We start from the raw sequence: 20,965 nt of genomic DNA, 5'->3' as shown, positions 1-20,965 counted from the left end.
ATAAATTAAATTAATAGATTCAATAATTTTATCTTCATCTAGAGAAATAAATTCAGAAGGTTTTTCATAATAGCAATGGCCTAACTTGTAATTCAGAAAGTTTACTGAACAAAATTTTGATTATTATAATTGTCAGATTGTATCTGACCACTTGGATCTGATGTCCTATGTCTTTCCCTACTATGACTTCTACTCACTTTTTCTTGCCTTGTACTATTTCGTTCCCTGTCTTCGCAGCTTCTATTCCTTCGTACACAATTTACCTGTCTGTTATAGTTAGGCCGCTCTGTATTTCTTCTATTGTTAAAATCTTGTCTATTATAATTAGTATTGTTATTAAAATTTTGTCTATTATAACTAGTATTGTTATTAAAGTTCTGTCTATTTTGATTACTGTTATTATTATTAAAATTTTGTAAACTATCACCATATCTATAATTATTATATGATTGTCTATATTGTTGATTATCATTTTTATTATATTGAAAGTTATTATTGTTTTTTCTGTTGTTATTATTACTTGTCATATTGCCTCTTTGTATTCTTTGAATAAAATTAATAAAACTATCTATTGTTTGAATATTTTGTACAGTTACTGTTTGCACAACATCAGCATCAAAATGTCTAGATACATTTAAGACTGTTTCTTCCTCTCCAAGTGGTGGTTCCAAATATTTTGCAACCGTTATCAGTTTCAATGCATAATCTACCATATTTGATTTTAAATTGTGATTATACTTTCCAAAATATAGAATTTCTCTAAACTTTGCTTGCTCTAATTCACCCCAATAATAATTTAAAAATTTATTTTCAAATGTTTGAAAATTATCTAAATCATTTTCAATACTAGCAAACCAAGTTGCTGCATTGTCATTTAATGCCATTCTAATATAATCTTTAATATCATTAATATTATTCACTAATCTTAATTTATGTTTTAAACTGTTTATGTATACTCTAGGATGCAAATTTTTTATATTACCAGTGAATTTAATCCCAGTCTCATTTGTTAAATTTAAGTAAGGTCTCCCTATGTCTCTCATTTGTGAAATATCATCTATTCTCTGTTCCACATTTCTTATTTGATTACTATTTATTTGGATATTTTGTTGTATATCGTCTAATTTTTCTTCTGTGTTTCTCCTGTCTTCGTTAATTTTTACTTCTAAGTTACATTTCTGCAACTCTATTTTCTGTTCTATAACTATCTTATTATCTTGAATAATCCTCTTTCCTTCTGTCCTCTCATTTTCTTTCCTTTTCTTGTAGTCATTCCGTATATTTTTTATTTCATTTGCTACTTTTTTCTCTGCAGTTTCAAGTTTTTTATCCATTTGTTTTTCTATTTGCTTTACAATTTTATTATTATTATCTTCTATTTTCTTTTCTAATTTTCTATAATTCTCTTCTAATTTCTGTTCCATTTTTTTCATGTCTTCTTTGACTTCTTTTGAATTCTCTTCCAATTTTTTTATGTCTTCTTTGATTTCTTTTGAATTCTCTTCCATTTTTTGTATTCTCTTCCATTTTCTTGTTCATCTGCATCATTAATGACATCAAAGCTGCCATAGTGACATTTTCCTCTCTTTCTGGATTCATTTCTGCAGTATCTTGTGGAGCTTGAACTAAAATCTCCTCTTGTACAGGTTGTGTTTCTACTTCAACATCTTCTTCATTCTTTTTGCTTCTTGTACCTTTCTTTCCTTGAGACATTTTGAGACTTTACTTGTTCAAATATAATTAAAAATAAAATCTATAATTTTTTCTTTCTACTGATAATTAATTTAATTATATGAGAGCACTTATCTTCCCAAACTAATTCTTTTAAATAGAGAGACCCACGTTGGGCGCCAAATTGTTATGATGTATTGTTTGTGAATAATGAGCAATGAGTATTTTTAATAATATAATATATAGGGTTTTTATCGCGGTTCTCAAAGAATTAGTTTGTAAGTACTTTTTTAAATTATCTTTATTATATCTATTATGACACACATATATATCTAACCTAGCCAATGTAAATTTAAAATAAACTATCTTTAAATTGAAATTCTTATGAAACTAATTAAATTCTATAGACAATGTAAAATTTAAACAAACTATCTTCAAAATTGAAATTGTTATGACACTAACTAAATTATATTAACAAAATTTAAATGAACTGTTTTCCACTATATAGATTATAATCACCACTCAATGTCTTCTTCTCAGCTTCGGTTATCCTTGTTTTTGTGAAATTACTTTTTCCAATTATCAGCTTCCACCAATTTAAGATATTTTTCTTCACCAGCATTTATAAACCACCAAGGAAACCAGCAAACAGCATTTATATTTATTCTTCTTTTCAATATACCAATATCCAATCACCAAATATATTATATAATTTTAATATTCAATTAATACTTATATTCACCATTTATACATAACATAAATTTTAATCTTCAATAATATTTTCTTTATACTGTTTCTTAATCTTCATTTAACTCACTATATTGAACAATTGGACCTTCTGTCTGACTATAATTGATCTGACTTCTATTTCATGCTAACTCTAATTAACTTTCATACTAAACTGGACTCATAGTAACTGTAACTCATAACTGATTTTAATTCTTCTTACTAACTGAATGAACTCTAACTAACTTTCATACTAAACTGGACTTATAGTAACTGTAACTCATAACTGATTTGAATTCTTCTTACTAACTGAATGAACTCTAACTAACTTTCATATTAAACTGGACTTATAGTAACTGTAACTCATAACTGATTTGAATTCTTCTTACTAACTGAATGAACTCTAACTAACTTTCATACTAAACTGGACTTATAGTAACTGTAACTCATAACTGATGCCTTGAATCCACATCACCGGGTATTTATATCTTTTTCCATGTTCCAGAATCATCTGGTAATAAATCCTATTCGATTTTGTTCTATTTCTTCTATATGGATGTTCTGGAAACAGTATATGTTCGATCCACAGACATAACCATTATTCCAGAATGTTCCACCGTAAACAAAGGTCATCTTTGGTGATCTAGAGAATTATTTACTTTTTTATCGAGAATTTTGTCGACATTTAGGCTTTTCAGATCAGAATATACACTTAAATCAGTAACTTAACATTCTAATTTAATAAACTACACATTTTAAACAACATATTATTATAACCCCACTTTATATTCGCAACCATTCCTTAAAATGTCACTTGGAGAGTATGTATATCTGGTTGCCCAATCACATGGCTCACTTAAATATATTTACAACATTATAATTATAAAAAAGTACTTTTTATATGCTAATTTCTTAAAAATACCCTCACATAAATAATTTTTATAAAATTCTCTAGTATATAACTTATTAATCTACAGATTTAATCAATCAATGTTTTCAAAAGTGAAATTTAAAACAAATTAGTTAAATTGGGAATCTTCCGGCGTTCTGTGTTTCTGTGTTTTTGCTGATATATTTAGTATATTAATTTTTGATGTTTCTTTGCAATAATAACATTTTAATGCTACAGATCTTTTAAAGGTAAGATCATTTACTTAATTGTTTTTTCATATTAGATGTATCGCTAATAACACTCTTTTAGATGAACTGATGATGCTTATTGAACAATGGGCGAAACGTCTTCAATAAATAGATAAAGTAGCACAACTCTTGTCTTTTTTATCTCCAAATTGACCGAAAACATCCCATTCACTTACGAGTGCACATATATATATATATATATATATATATATATATATATATATATATATATATATATATATATATATATATATATATATATATATATATATATTACAGGATCCAAATTGTAAATACAATACATTTTGGAGACGGCTATCGCCGTATTCCCGTTTTCCTCCGCCAATCTTCCCGGTCTAAGGCATGCTCCTCCTTCAAACCTCTCGATTCCATCGCTCTTCTAATTCCTTCATTCCATGAGCGTCGAGGTCTACCTCTTTTTCTTCTTCCAGGGGGCTTCCATCTGTGAAGTTTTTATGGCCAAAGTTCGTCAGGCATTCTCAATAGATGTCCGAACCACTTTAAACCTCTTCTTTCTATTCTGTCTGTTGAAATGACCGTTTCTGTAGCATTCATGTTATTTCTTCTAATTAAAATTTAAAAGGGAAATTCTCAGGAGTTAGTTGTGTACCAGTTGAAAAACTTACAACGAAGTAAAAACTTTTTGTAAAATGTTATTAAATTTTTTTAAAAATTATCCAAAATGTAATTGTAAATTTTCAAAACGTTTTTGATCCTAAAAGATCATCATCATCAGTGAAAAACGTCTATATAGTAGTTGGAAATAGCCACATAATGAGGTCAGATCACTCTTAAATTACATAATTTGAGTAACGAACATTATAATTTTTAGGACACTTGGTTGATGATAATGGATTACATTTTTTAAGGGAACGTATAGTTTCCCAGATCGAAAGGACAAGTGGAAGAAAAATTGTACAAAAAGAAATTCGAGTAGAGGCTCCGGTTATGGTTACTATACCAGTTATGGCCACCTGATATATTTATTTCTATTATTAAACTCTACTTAGGTAATATCGATTCCTTTAGGGTATTACAGTAATCTACAAACATATTTACTTTAAATACTTAATACTAGGGGGCGCTGATAGTTCTACAAAAACTTACTAACTAATCTAACTTAATACTGTTGCTAATGGCATGTCTTTACTTAGAGCTAGCAAAGTATTTCAAGCATCCCGAACAACTCTTCGCAATAAACTGTCTGGGAAGTGCTCAATTGACGGTCCACGTCACTGTGGACCAGACTCGATCTTAGGAAAAGAAAATTAAAAGTTACTGGTGGTACTACAGCCACTTGATACTGAACTGCGCAAAAATTGGTTTTCCTATAGACACACGATACTTTCTACTAAACGTGCTGAATATGTAAATAAAGCTAGAAGTACCGTTACTGAAGAAAAATTAAGAAAGTGGTTTCCAGAGGTAATAACTTTATTAGAAAATGATGCTGAAATGTTGAAGTTTCCCGAACGAGTATTTAACATGGATGAGACATGTTTTTTCCTGGCACCCAAAGGAGGATTTATCATTGGACCTCGAGAGCAAAATGTTTACAATGAATCCACAAATTCTGACAAAGAAAACATCATCACTTTGTTTGCAGTAAATGCTCTAGGACAATTTGCAATGATGCTAATTCTAACATCATTCTGGCTGCAGCCCCACCAACTAACTGGGGTATTGGCAAAACAGAAAATGGCTGGATGACTTCAGATAGTTTTTTCGAGTATCCATATATTTTCCGGTTATAATATTCGTAGATGGTCATCGTTTACATCTTACTCTATAACTAAGTCGATTCTGTCGTGAAAATAAGCTTATACTCATCGCACTTTATCCTAATTCCACACACATTTTACAGCTACTTGATATGGCTGTTTTTGGTCCCTTAAAGAATATGTGGCAAAAAATTGTTAAAAAATGGCGTATTGATAACGATGAAAAGGAAATTACCAAAGTTGGTGTTCCAAAGATTTTGTCAGGATTGATAAATAAACCAACCATGGATGAAAAGTGGAAGTAGCATAGATGACATTGATGATGTAAATGAAGATATTATCGACAATGATACTCAAATAAAGATAGCATCGATAATGATACTGAAAATAAAGATACCATCGATAATAATACTGAAATAAAGATACCATCGATAATAATACTGAAAATAAAGATACCATCGATAATGATACTGAAGATGGCAAAAATGTTGAATTAAGTCCTGGTAATTATATTTTGGCATCATTTTAATTCATCAGCAAGAGAGTGAATTGTTACTTTCAAAATATATTAGCAAAATCATTAATATCTTGCCCGAGAATGAATACGTAATTCAAGGCTTGCGGAGTTTGGATGAAAGTAAGTTAAATTTTAAACTTATGCACACTGACATATCTGTCGTCAACAAAATTGATGTTGTCAGTAAACTACCAGATCCAGAAATTATTCAAGACGGAAGGATATTGAAGATACTTTTTCCAACTGGATATACAAGGTGGATATACACGAGAAAGCATTATGTTTCATACCTATTAAAAAAAAATAATTACTTTATTTTGTGTTAAGCTAATAATAATTAAAAAATAAAACAATGATGCAATAAACGGGTATATTGTTCTTTTTTTATAGATAATGATTAACTTCTTAGTGGCCACAAATAGGGAAAAGTGATGGCTATAAGTGGGGACTTTGTGGCCATATGCGGCAAAAGTTTCCATTTTGTATTTAATCTTTTTTTTTAAATGGTTTATATTTACCAGGCTGAAACTTTGATGGTTGATTGATGAGACTTCCCAATAAGTATAGAAACTTTTCCATCGTTTAATTTTAAAATTTGTTTAGTATTTTATTCATTACAATGAGAATACCCCTATATAAAACTTACCGATTTATCTGAAGCGCAAATATTACACAAGTTGTCAGTAATTCCCAAATTCAAATTGGCTAATGTAGCCTTATGTATCAAAGTATAGTTTGGTAAGAAACAAGAAACTCCTGCTTTCGGTATGTCGATACCAGCTCCACAAGATGGACAATAAAATCCTTTACCGGGACTGAAATCGCCGGGTCTATCACTAACATATCCTGAACCTGCTGAACTGGCTTTTCTAGATCCCGTTTCATCGGTTTTCTGAGCTAAAGTAAAGTTAAACAACATATGTTTTATTAACATACAACAAAATAGTAGGTCAGTAGACTCGCGATTATCCGAGGTAACTGGGACCGTGACTCCCTCGGATACCGAAAAAACTCTTTTAACACTGAGATTGGTTATACTGATAGAAAAATGTATACATACGTAAATAATGATTAATGTGTTTATTTTAATAACTAAAAATTAATATAAAAGTAGTATAAAAGATAAAAAAATTTAGCTTATAAATGTTACTGTTTAAAAAAGTCTTTGATTTATTTTTGTTTCAATTTCATTCCTCTTTTTGAGGCGGCGATGTTGCGTCAATGTTGAAAATGGAGGACCTCTAATGATGGCGATTCTTCTTGTTGCTCGATGTATGCGAGAGCTGCTTCAAGGGACATCAATCCATCGGAATGAGAAATCTTTTGAGTTATCTTATCTGTATCTTCTTCTTCTTCTTCATGGGTGACGTTTAGAACTAGATTGGCAATTGCATCATCTATAAGTTCTATTTCTTCATCTAGATTCATCCACTCGATGATGTCTGGGTTTTCGATTGTTTATTCTACAGGTAATTGATTGGGTAGGTTGGATATAGAATCAACTTCACAGTCATCAGTTTCATTTCGAACGTCTTGTGTTTTGTTGTCTATCTTAAATAATTTTTTCCACGACTTCTGAATAGTGGACAATTTTACGTCGTCCCAAGCAGATGCAATCCAATAGCAAACATCTTTAACCGTGATCTTCTTCAATGCCTCAATTACAGTCAGCCCTTCATCCAGCTTAGTTAGCAGTACCTGAAGAAGCTTCCGCCGATAATTCCTCTTCATTGCTTCTATAACACCTTGGTCTAAGGGTTGGATGAGAGACATCACATTGGGTGGAAGGAACACAGTTCGTATGTCACCACTAATCAATTTACTCGCATGTGAGTGGGATCGTGCGCTGTCCAACAACAAGACAGCTTTCCGGGGCAGATATTTGTTTATTAGGTAGGCATCAATGACTGGCACGAAGTCATTAAAAAACCAGTACTTAAAAGTGTTATAGTCCATCCATGCATCGCGTTGGTTGCTATAGATTGTAGGTAAGCAATTAATTGGGATACTGTTGAATGCCCTTGGATTTCTGGATTTTCCAACTAAAAGAGGTTTTAATTTTAATGAACCAGAAGCATTGTTGCAAATCATGATTGTGACTCTTTGTTTGTCTTTTTGTAACCTAGCAGTTCCTTCATTTTTAGCAGCTAGTGTTTCGATAGAAGTATTTTAAAGTTAAGGCCTGTCTCATCATAGTTAAATATTTGGTCTGAAGTTAGTCCATCTTTAAGGATAATGTCTTGTAATTTTAAATAAAATATTCCAATTTCAGTTGAGTCAGCAGAAAGTTTTTCGCCGCAAATATTCAATTGTCGGATGCCATATTTCTTCTTCCATAAATAAATCCATCCTTCACTAGCACAAAAGTTTTCTCCTCCATCCATAAACTTCTTCTGGGATTCAATAGCTTTTGCTTAGAGTATTGGACCACTTATCGAGCTGCCCAATCCTCTCATTTGTAAAAACCACAAGAACAACGCCTCAGAAGTTTGTTCATGGTCCCCTTTATCATAATCTTTCGGGCCAATCCACTACCACCATGTTGCCGAGAGGGGGCATTTGGGCCTGTATGACCCATCGCCGGCTCTTCGGACTTTTTCCTGTCTCCGGAATTGGAACGGGTGTTTACCATCTTCGTTTGTCGCTAGTGAAATGGGTCAGTACTGTTGCCGTTACAGAATAACCGTTACAGCGACAAGTATCTGTTACAGGTAACGGTTCCAAGGAACAGTTACAAAATAACAGATCAAAAATGGAAAACAGAACAGGTAAAATAATCTAAGTATTCCTTGACTTACGGAAGGAATAACTTGGTAAACAATAAAATAAAATGGTATGATAAATGTAGTGCAAAGAATATGTTTCTAAGTGTTTCTTGACTTACAGAAGAAACAACTTAGAATGAAAAGTAAAAATATACAAGATCAAAGAATAGAAAAATGCAGAAATATGAGTAAAAATACACAAGGTAAACGAATGCAGAAATGTTCTTAAGTGTTTCTTGACTTACGGAAGAAACAACTTAAGAGAGGAATATAAACAAATGAAATAAGTAAATATAAAACAATATGTGAAAATATGTCTAAGTGTTTCTTGACTTACGGAAGAAACAACTTAGAACAGAAAACAACAAGAGAATCAAATATGCAATAGAAGAATATAAATATTTACAAGTGTTTCTTGACTTACGGAAGAAACGACTTGTAATATAGAATAGAAAAAAATAAAATGCAAAAATAAGAATACAAATATTTACAAGTGTTTCTTGACTTACAGAAGAAACAACTTGTAATAGAAAATAAGAAAATAAAATGCGGAAAAGATATAGAAATATAGCTAAGTGTTTCTTGACTTACGGAAGAAACGACTTAGCGTGAAAATGAAAATAACAGAGACAAGTATACGAAATATCAGAAATAAGAGTGCAAATATGGAAATACTTCTAAGTGTTCTTTTGACTTACCGGAAAAGAACGACTTAGACACACAATGAAACACAAGTGAAATATCAGAAAAATATTTCTAAGAGTTCTTTAACTTACCGGAAAGAACTACTTAGACACAAATACAAGAAATATAAACAATCAAAAATAATCAAATAAAATAGTAAATAAATCAATACATGAACAATAGTAATATTCTAACCTGAAAAGGTCTGAATATACGACAAATGCTAAAATAAAAAGGTACACAGGAAATCAGAAATAAAACAATAGCTCAAGTTGATACAATAAAGCACCGACTAGGTCTACAGTAAGAAGAGGCAAGCTCGACTGACCGATGAGAGAAAATCTACCTGCTTTTATGTAAAACAAATCCTTTGTTTTACGTAGCGAAAGTGGAATTTCCCTGCATCGAATCAATTAGAAATTTGGATTTGGCCAACCTTGGAATTAACAAGTATTTTAACCGATATCCAAATTCCTTGATGCGTCGAGGACAACCAATCACACTTTGTTTGACCCACTGTTCGATTTCATTCCGCTTACGCTTCCAATCTCCAACAGTTACTTCTCCGACACCTCAATCTGAAGCAACCTTCTTTATTGATTCACCCTTGTCCAACCTCTTAATTGCATTCACTTTTTTTTCCAAAGATACAACTACTCTCTTCCGCTTTCCACTCATATTGCACAGAAAGATGCTCTTTTACACTCACAAAAATCAACTTATGAAAAATTAATTATGAAACCGAAACTAATAAACTCGAATAAATACACAAATCAGTACATAAAAGGAAAAATTTCACCGTACAGTAACTTAATTTGACGATCTGAACGACAGCAAACAAATCGGTAGTTCAATGCATACTGATTAACATAGAAAGGAACAGAAAGTTGTAGACAAAACACGACACATAAATTTCTGGAAATAAGGCGGTGACCAATTTCTGAGAATACCGACTCGACATCAGCTTAACCTAAAGTATACCTTACACACAATTCTCTTCTTATCAATAATCCACAATTTTCAATGGATTGCCCATATAACAGCTGGCGATATAACCTGTGACCATCGACAATTTTTTTATTACTCGATATTGTGATTCAACAAATACGACTATGAAAGTAAAACCGAGGCAAAATTTTGCCTCGGTTAATCGAGGGGCTCGGATAACCTAGACTCGGATAATCGCGAGTCTACTGTAAATAAATAATATAAATAGCAATCACCGAGATATAGAAATAGTATGTTGCATTGGTAGCATGCTCTGAAAGAAATACTTTTCTAAAGAGAACAAAATATTAAATTCACAATAAGTCATTTAGTTATAATTATAGCCGAATCACTTTCTTTTTATTTATACACAGTGTATTTAAAAAAAAGTAGCACTTTACCAGATGGGTAAGAAAATTTTGGGAGATATTTCAACAAATCATGACTACGTTGTTACCGTAGCACGGAAGTGTCACCCAAAGCACAATCCTTTTAATATCTTAGGTAGCTATAATCCTAGAGAACATGATAGCCTTATCGTTTAAATCCGAATAAAATATTAGATTTTAATAATAAACGTCGGCGTCGTAATAATGTCGTAAATAAAATAATTTAATATGTAAGAGCTTAAGTTTTAAGTACGACACTGTCTTTAAAATCAATAATGGCTTCTTAACTATTTTAACCCTAATAAGATTTAATTAGTGGGGCTTCGTTTTAAAATACTCCACCTAAGGGATTTTCTGATTAATAGCCAGTAAATATATGCTTTACAAAATTAACATAACACTCTAATAAGAAGCTATAATTTTTTTAAGGAAATATGTATTTGATGGCGCCCAATGAGTATTTAAAATAACGTGAAAAAATCAACTAAGTTGCAAGATTTATCGAAACAAACAAACTCTTCGTATTGTTGTCATAAACCTTTAAGTTATGGCTTCAGTGGAAACGTTATTATAGAGACTTAATGATGCACAGAGAAGGCCAGAAAACCTGTACGAAAGCACTGTTTTATAAGGGGGTAATTTCATTTAGAAAGTCAACTGATTTGGTAGTGGATGTGTCGAGCAAACATGTGGTGCATATAATTTTTTTTGTATTACTCCAGGATTTTCACAGAAATGCAAATTTATAGTTAGTGAGTCCCCAAACCTGAGTCTCTACCTTAATTCCACCAGTAAGTATATTCACGTTCACCAATGCATGTGAGAATTCCAAAGGTTACTAGCTGAAGTAATGGAGACAAGTAAGAAGTTTTGCTACATAATTTCCCTTTTGCGGCTATTGCGAATTTAGGATTATAGCAGGGTAGCCGGTTATACAATTAAGGTAACAGGGAAAGTGCTACGTTTCAACCGTCTATTATTATCACTAGTTTTACCCAAGGTACTCATTTTATTCAGGCCGAGCCGATCTAAGGCTGTAGATATTTAAAAATATCTAGATTTTTTCGCCGGCGCTGGCCTTCTACGGGGAAGTCAGATATTCTACCACCTGAGCTATCCGGCCTTATTAAATTTAATATTAATTATACATAAATAATGAACGAATACAAAGAATCATACAAAGGTAATGTTAGACTAAGAATATAGAAAGCTCGAAGTGCTTGAACATGCAACAAATACGTCGTGTTATGATTTCTCAGTCTTGTTGTATGGTGTAGAGGAATGGCTTCTATAATTTATACTCCTAGATATTTAATCTCATTTGCCTCTTTGACAGTTTCTTCATGCAGAGCGGGCATCGAGATGTACCTGGTAAGGATATTAATGTTTGTTGGAGTGTGCTGGATAGAAGATTTCCGTCTAAAACTATAATTACTAGATTATCTACAGAGGCCTGCACTTCCAACCCCTATGCCTCAAGGAGCGAGATTAGGTCATCGACCAGAAGTGACCACAGGAGGGGAGAAAACACCCCACCCCTGTGGGTATCCCTTAGCTGTATTGGCCACAACTTCCTCTCCTTGTAGGCTTGTTAGAATCAGCCTAAATTTTGATAGATATCCCTTTTGATGTTGCTGCATCATAAAGTGAATTTGGTAGTGCATTATTAAATGGGTCTTCTATATCTAGAAAGGCGCAATGTCTAGACCATCAAAAAGTTACATTGAGATTAAATTTTTGAGAGGACGCAATTTTATTTATATATATATATATATATATATATATATATATATATATATATATATATATATATATATATATATATATATTCTTCTTCTTCTTCTTCAGCCTTCATTCATCCATTGTTGGACATAGGCCTCCTCCAATTGTTTCCACGCTTCCCTATCTTTTGCAATTCTCATCCATTGCTTTCCAGCTACAGCTGTTATATCGTCTATCCATCTCTTTTTGGGTCTTCCCACGCTTCTTTTTGTTTCTCGAGGTCTCCAGAATGTCACTTTATGAGACCATCTGTTGGTGTTTTGTCTTGCTACATGTGCTACCCATTGCCATCTCAATGTCGCTATTTTTTCCATGATGTCGGTTACTTTAGTTCTTCGACGTATTTCGGTGTTAGGAATTTTGTCTCTGAGGCTTATATTTAACATGGCCCTCTCCATGGCCCGTTGAGTTACTCTTAATTGTTCTGCCATTTTTCTTGTTATTGCCATAGTTTCAGAGTCAACAGCGTCTGATCCAGAATGGGCGGCTGAAGAAAAGGTCCTCTAAACGGGGGTTGTGGCGTTAGGAATTAGCAACCTAACACACAGAAAAACGTAAGGGTAAGAAGAACGAAAATCGCAAGATGAAAAAGCCAAATACGGAAACACATCCCCGGGTGGAAATCCACACCTCTGATAGAGGGAGCCCCATCGGATACGGGAGGGGCAATGTTGCGAAGAGTTCGGAAGACCCAGTCTTATCAAAGCTCAACCAAAAATCGAAACGAAGAAAAGATAGAACATTCATATGTGCAACATGGAATATACAAGGATGGAACAAAAAGGCGACGGAAGTGATCAAAGAGTTTAAAGAAAGCAACATCGACTTACTAGTAACAACAGAAACCAAAAAGAAAGGAAATGGAACGGAAACAATAGAAGACCATATCCACTGCTGGAGCGGAGTTAATAAAGAATGTAGAGCAAAGGCAGGAGTAGGAATACTAATCAAAAATAAGTGGAAGAACAGGGTTAGAACATGGGAACCAATCAACGAGAGAATAATTAAAATGCATATAGACATATACGGTAAAGAGACAGTGATACTCGGAGTATATGCACCAACAGACGATTCTCCGAGAGTAGAAAAAGAACATTTCACGGAACAACTCCAGAATCAAATAGAGCTAATTAAAAAGAACGTGGAGATAATTATAGCAGGAGACCTTAACGGCAGAACCGGAAGGAAAGAAAACGATAAAGTAGTGGGGAGATTTGGAGAGGATGAACAAAACGATAACGGAGAACGTCTGATTGAATTATGCGAATTAAACAACCTAAAAATCACCAACGGATTCTTCAGACATAAAAATATTCATAAATATACATGGACGCAAGAAACACGAAAGCTGAAATCGATAATAGACTACATAATAATCAAACAAGATACCACAATAAAGATCAAAGATGTGCGAGTCAAAAGAGGAGCAGAATGTGGAACGGACCATAGACTACTGACAGCAAAAATGGGCATTAATTGGAAACATAACAAGACCCCCTCCACAGAAGAACCGTTGAACACTATAAGAGAAAAACAATACAATATAGAACTACTCCAAGAACAATCAATAAGAGAACTATACCAACAACGTCTAGACCAAAAATTAATAGAATTTAGATACGGCAACATCGAAGAAATATACGAGCATATAAAGGCGAGTATGAAGCAAGCAGCATTCGAAGCCCTTGGGGAAAAAGAACATATAACAAATAAACAGCACTATAATGAAATAAATGAACCAACAAAAAGAATAATTGAAGAAAAAAAGCAACTATACAGAAAATGGCTGACTACAAACAACGATGAAGTTTATAAAGAATATAGAGAAAAAGATAGAGAAGTGAAAAAACAAATAACACAGCAAAAGAACGAAGAATGGGAAAGAATCTGCTTAAATATTGAAACATATATAGGAGGTACAAGAACTTCGGAGTCATGGAAAGTACTGAGAGGATTGAAACAAAACTCAAAAGAAAAAACTAAATTGGGAAATATACAGGACAAAGAATGGAAGGACTACTATAAGGAACTATTAACAGAACAAAGACCACAATTCATTGGAAAAGAAAACAGGCGAAGACGAAGCAGATTCCCACAACAAGAAATAGAAATAACAGATAGGGAAATGAGAACGGCCATAAAAGCAATCAAAAATAAGAAAGCACCGGGACCTGGAGGCATCTCACCTGAGCTTATAAAATACGGATCAAAAAAATTACACCGGATGATACAATGGATATTTCAGAAAGCCATAAATGGAGAACAGCTCCCAAAGGAATGGACGGCGGCATATATGACATCTATATTTAAGAAAGGAGATAGAAAACGATGCGAAAACTACAGAGGAATAAGCGTAATATCATCAATAGGAAGATTATATGGGAAGATACTGCGAGAAAAGATAGAGCAAGCGATAAAAGGCAAAATCGGGGAGGATCAGGCAGGCTTCACGGCAGGAAGATCATGCATAGACCACATATACACACTGGAACAACTGTTGGAAAAGAAAAAAGCAAAAAATAGAGATATACACTTGGCATTTGTGGATCTGAGAAAGGCGTATGACTCTGTACCAAGATCAGAACTATGGGAGGCAATGTACAAATTAGAAATACAGACGGAACTCATAGAAGCTACAAAAGCTCTGTATAAAGAAAATAAAGTGTCCATTAAAATGGGAACAAGAATCATAGGAGACTTCACCACAACAAAAGGGCTCCTGCAGGGTTGTTCCACATCTCGAACCCTATTCAAAATATACTTAGAGAAAGCCTTGACTACATGGAAAAGAAAATGCGAAGGCATGGGAGTACCGGTACGGAACGAATACCTATATACGTTAAGTTTTGCAGACGATCAAGTAGTGATTGCACAAGACCAAGACGACCTCAGCTACATGATGAAGAAACAACAAGAAGAATATACCAAAGCTGGCCTAGATATTAACCTCGCGAAAACAGAGTACCTATCTACAAGTGAAGAAGACATAGAAGATCTACAGATTGATGACAACGTAACAATCAAAGGAAAGGATAAATTCAAATACCTGGGGTTCATAATCACGAAAAAGGCAACAACAGAGGAAGAAATTACACAAAGATTAGGACAAACAAGAACAGCAATCCGACAACTTAACTCAGTATGGTGGGATAGACACCTAAATATGAAGACAAAAACGCAGATTTATAAAACATTAGTGCGAAGTATTATGACATATGGGGCCGAAAATTGGATCATAAACAAGAAAAACAGCAGTAAGATAATAGCAACAGAGATGGAATGCCTGCGAAGATGCTGCAGAGTAACAAGAATGGATAGGAGAAGTAATGACGAAATAAAGCAAAGAACATCAATAGAAACAGACATACTAACATATATAGAACAAAAAAGACTAAAGTGGTATGGACATGTAAGAAGAGCTAGCGACAGCAGATGGATAAAAAGAATAACCGAATGGAGCCCCATAGGAAGGAGGAAAAGAGGACGACCCCGAAAATCCTGGAGGAACGAAGTAGACGACGCCATGAGTAAGAGAGGACTAAACGATGGAGAATGGAACAACAGAGAGAGATGGAAACGGTTGAGCGAGGGAAGGCAGTGAATACTGTAGAATCCCTAAATATATATCCAATCCATAAGTTGCAACTGGTAGTATACAAGTGTCATAGGTTTTTCGTTTTAAGTGTATTGGGATTTTTCTGTCTTTTAAAATGAAGCTCAACTTCCCAAAAGCAGCCCATGATAATTGTGTCCTTCTTTTAATTTCTAGGGTTTGATTTTCCTTTTCGTTTTTAATTGCATGTCCTAGATATATATATTGTTCCACCTTTTCTACATTGATGTAGAAATATATATATATATATATATATATATATATATATATATATATATATATATATATGAGCCAAAAGACGGGAAGCAAAGAAGATCTGTAGAAGGAAGAAGCGGTCAAGTTTAGAGCAGAAACTAGTTCGTATTGAAGAAGATTTTTTACATAAACAAGCCATGAATTTCTACCAAGAAATAAAACGAGACCGAACCCAGTACAAAACCACATCAAGATATTGATGAAGAGGGGAACAGATGAAAAATTAAGAAGGTGGGCCAATTATTTCGAGAACATATTATGTACGGACGACCAAGATGAAAGAGAACAAACGCAACTACAACATGAAGAAGTAAGGGACCCAGATGTAAATGAAGAAGTACCTACCAAGGAAGAAATTATAGAGATCATAAAAAACTTAAAAAACAACAAAGCACCTGGTGAAAATGGTATCATTGCTGAGTTTCTAAAAGAAGGTGGCGAAATGGTGCAAGAAGAAATCGCTGAGTTAATACGCGAAGTGTGGATCAAAGAAAAAATACCCAATCAGTGGAAAGAAGCAATCTTATGTCCAGTGCATAAAAAAGGAGACGTTACAGAATGTAAATATTACAGGGGAATAGCTCTACAAGATACAGTGTATAAGATTCTGGCCATATCAATTAGAAATAAAATTAAAACAAAAGTTGAAAATTGTCTAGGTGAATATCAAGCAGGTTTCAGAGCAAACAGATCGGTAATAGACCACATTTTTACAATGAAACAAATTTTAGCTAGCTCATATGAATTCAAACTAACATTACACATGCTGTTTATTGATTTTAGACAGGCATATGATACTATAAAAAGAAATAAAGTATATGAAGCACTAGAATATTTTAAATTTCAACTCAATGATACTAAAAGTAAAGTCATGTTAGAAGGACGGGTTCCGGATAGCTTTATCACCAATAGAGGTCTGCGACAAGGTGACCCGTTATCAACAGATTTTTTCAATTTGATCTTAGAGAAGATTTTAAGAGAATGTAACATCTACACTAGAGGCACAATATATCATCACAGGCATCAATGCCTAGCATATGCAGATGATGTTACCTTAATAACAAGGAGACCTGCAGAATTAAGAGAAATCTTTACTAGAATAGAGAGAATAGCCAGGGAATATGGTTTAGAAATAAACGAAGAAAAAACATATATGGTGATGAGGGGAAACGAAAATCATCTAGGACAGTCCTTTAAGATACAAAGCCCAAGTAAAGAATATAACTTTGAAGTTGTTAGCCAATTCGATTACTTGGGAGTGACACTAACAAAAAAGGAACGAAGAGAACCAAGAAATCATAAAAAGAATGGCCAAAGGTAGTAAGAGTGCTGGGAGCCTGACTAAGATACTGAGGTCGAAGATAATATCCAGAACAGCAAAAAAACGAATATATACAACAGTTATCCGACCTACAGTACTCTATGCTAGCGAGACCTGGACACTAAATAAAGATATGGAAGTAAAATTAGATAGATGGGAACGAAGAATTCTTAGAAGGATATACGGAGGTGTAAAAGAGGGGAACATCTGGCGAAGAAGAACGAATGAAGAAATAATGCAAATATATGGGCAACCAAAAATAACAAGACTCGCTAAAATTCAAAGATTAAGATGGCTCGGACATATAGCAAGAATGAAGGAAGGAAGAGTTCCCAATGAATTAATAAATACGGAGGCTGGTACAAAAAGAAAAAGAGGCCGTCCCCGAAGAAAATGGCTGGAGTCGGCAAAAGAAGATCTGAAGTCGCTGCGGGTACAAGATTGGAAAAACTTAGCGCAAGATAGAAAGAAATGGAAGAAAACCGTTGAAGCCTTGGGCCTTTGAGGCCTGTTGAGCTGAACTATATATATGAGGGTGCTAAGTATAAGCTTAAGTTTAAGTTTGTGGGGTCGCTATCTTTGTCCCCCGACCGCCATCTTGAAAAAATGGACACAAACGGTTTTCGCGCTGTATCTCATAAAGTAGCAACCCTACAGAAAATTTTACAATTTTACAAATATTATTTGTAAGAAATTAAATTTTCTACAACTTTATTTCTATTACTTTTTATCGTAAAATTGAAAATTGAAAAGTTATAAACAAAAATAACTAAAAATTTTTGAACAGTTTCTTTTGGGCCTTATAAATTTTTGTCTGGTCATTTTACAATAACATATCAAATCAATATTATAGAGGGTTTTTATAAAGTAGTTTTCACGACACATTTGTATAATTTCAATAATTTCTTTGCATTTTACAGCGCTCCGAAGTTGACCGGGTTCTTGAATACTTAAAATCTTGGAACAAGGGGCGCAAAAGGATTTCGCGCTCTATCTCGTAAACTAGCAACACTACAGAAAAATGTAGTAAACATTATTTGTATAAAACTAGATTTTTCACAACTTTATTCAATTTTCACTACAAATTTGATTAATTTTAGTAATTTGTCTGCATTTTTCAGAAGGTTCTTGAATACTCGCCATCTTGGAATAAGTGGTTCAAAAGGTTTTCGCGTTGTATCTCGTAAACTAGCAACTCTACAGAAAAGTTTAGACATTATTTGTAGCAAATTAAAAGTTTTCTATAACTTTATTCGTATTACTTTTATCGTAAAATGAAAAATAAAAAAATTATTAACAAAAATAACTAAAAATTTTTGAACAAATTTTCTTTTGGGCCTTACTTTTTTTTCGGTCATTTAACAATAAAAAGACATCACAGCAATTTTAAAGATAGTTTTCAACGAATAATTTTCACTTCTTCTTCTTTAAGTTCCATCTTCTATCGAAGGTTGGAAATCATCATGGCTATGCGGACTCTGTTGACTGCCGCTCTAAAAAGTTCTGCACTACTGCATTCAAACCATTCGTTTTCCTCGGATTTTGCCTCGCATAATAAATTGTAATAATGCGTATTTTTGCCCTCTCATCACATCTCCTAAGTACTCAAGTTTTCGTCTTTTGATAGTTAATATTATTTCCGCCCCATTTCCTATCATTCTAGTTACTTCCACGTTTGACATTCTTTGAATCCATGATATTCGTAGGATTCTTCTGTAACACCAAAATTCAAAAGCGGCCAATTTTCACTACATATGTGATTCATTTCATTAATTTCTTAGGGTTTTACAGCACTTCGAAGTTAAGCGCATTCTTAAATACTTATAAGAATACGATAAAAACGAACCATTAGTCTTTATTTTTTATTATATTTTTTTATTCATATAATCTACTAGGTATTTTTTAACATTCCTATGGTATTATTGGTTTATTATTGACCTTTTTTCCTGATCACCTACGAAGTAGATGTAAGTGCTTTTTTTAAGTGGTATCCCCATTAGGCCTAATTCACTGACAATTTACAGGCAAGATAATATTGAGTATATTATATATTTAAAAAGTTGTTCTCTATCTACTGTTTTTTCATTTTCTTTGATGGTCCAGGCTGTGGTTCAGGATCTAATTCATCAGTATCGAAGATCAATATTTGCGAAAGAACGGAAGTTAGAATTGGCGTCATTATAGATAATTTATCCTCAAATTCTTTGAATTTTTCGATTCCGAAAAAATAAAATTGCGTCCTAATCGTATAATGGAATAATGGACTGACTTTTTGAACTTCCTCATCCAGTGATGATTCTGTTAATTAGGAAGTACTCACAAGGACTAGTATAAAGGGAGCATTGACAATTAAAAAGAAGAAACTACAGTATCGGGAGCATTTCATAAGTACCTAAAGATAAACTCCAATTGTTTCAGCTAATGCAAGAAATGATTTGCGGCAACTGAGGTATAGGAAGAGGAAGGACATCTTGGTTGAGAAGCCTAAGAGAATGAGTCGCTTACAGTTCTATCCAAATAACTCGAATTGTAGCCGCGAGAATTACATTTTTCCAAAATGATAGCCAATGTTCTTTTTCTCTAATTTCTTATTTAACTATAGGATGTTTTTCAAAAGGTTATAGCTCTTTAAAAAAAATGTTGCTAATTTTGTAGACCAATATACAATTATTTAAATTTTCAATAAAAGTATTTTAATTACCTACCTTCGGAATCATCATCACACCATACAGCGACATCTGTCTTCTCTAATTGTTCTAAACATTTTAAACAAAATGTATGAAGACAAGGAAGCACTCTTGGATCTTCAAATTGTTTTTTACACATTGGACATCTATAAGTACATTTAAAACAAAATATTTTAAAACAAATACATTAATATTCTAGTATCTTATATTTAATTATTGATAACGTCTTGGCAAAGCCGTACTAAACCAGATGCACATAGAAAAGAGGAGTAAATAGTAATATGTTTTGTCTTTTAAAGTAAAATTTAGACTCGAATTTCGTACAGTTGATTTTTTTTAATATTGAACTCTAATAATTATGCAATAGAATAAATAAATTCTGTTGTTTAAATAAAAAAATATGTACCTATTTTTGGCTTCTTCTGCCGATATTCCTGAACCCCCCCTAGTCTTTGAAAACGTTATCATTTGTTTTTTGGAGTGACTGGACGTTAGCTTGATCCTGGTCGGTTCGATAGAACGTCTTTTGGCTGCAGTAGCTTCCTGACTTTGTCTTCTTCTGGCAAAACTGCCAAAAATATAAGAAAACTTGTCTATATCCATCATTTTACTACCATTAAACTCCGTTATTTTATTATAGGTTGATTGAACAATATGATTGCTTTTTTTCAAACCCTTATGTAACC

The 20,965-nt window shown here is 33.1% G+C and overlaps 1 protein-coding gene across 2 annotated transcripts in view; it reads right to left on the bottom strand.

Moving 5' to 3' along the window:
• The window catches only part of LOC140445493 (E3 ubiquitin-protein ligase TRIM45-like), a 44,027-nt gene extending 23,062 nt beyond the window's left edge, over positions 1-20,965 (bottom strand). For both annotated transcript variants that reach the window (XM_072537542.1, XM_072537543.1), the window contains exons 1-3: positions 20,686-20,965; positions 20,298-20,425; positions 6,443-6,693 (exon numbers count right to left, since the gene is read on the bottom strand). In XM_072537542.1, coding sequence (XP_072393643.1) covers positions 6,443-6,693; positions 20,298-20,425; positions 20,686-20,885 — 579 coding nt within the window. In that variant the 5' untranslated portion in view covers positions 20,886-20,965. The remainder of the gene's footprint in view (positions 1-6,442; positions 6,694-20,297; positions 20,426-20,685) is intronic.

The sequence above is a fragment of the Diabrotica undecimpunctata genome, chromosome 7 (assembly GCF_040954645.1).
Source record: "Diabrotica undecimpunctata isolate CICGRU chromosome 7, icDiaUnde3, whole genome shotgun sequence".
Lineage (NCBI taxonomy): Eukaryota > Metazoa > Arthropoda > Insecta > Coleoptera > Chrysomelidae > Diabrotica > Diabrotica undecimpunctata.
Note: the sequence above shows the minus strand (reverse complement) of the source record. Positions and strands in the feature narration are given on the sequence as shown.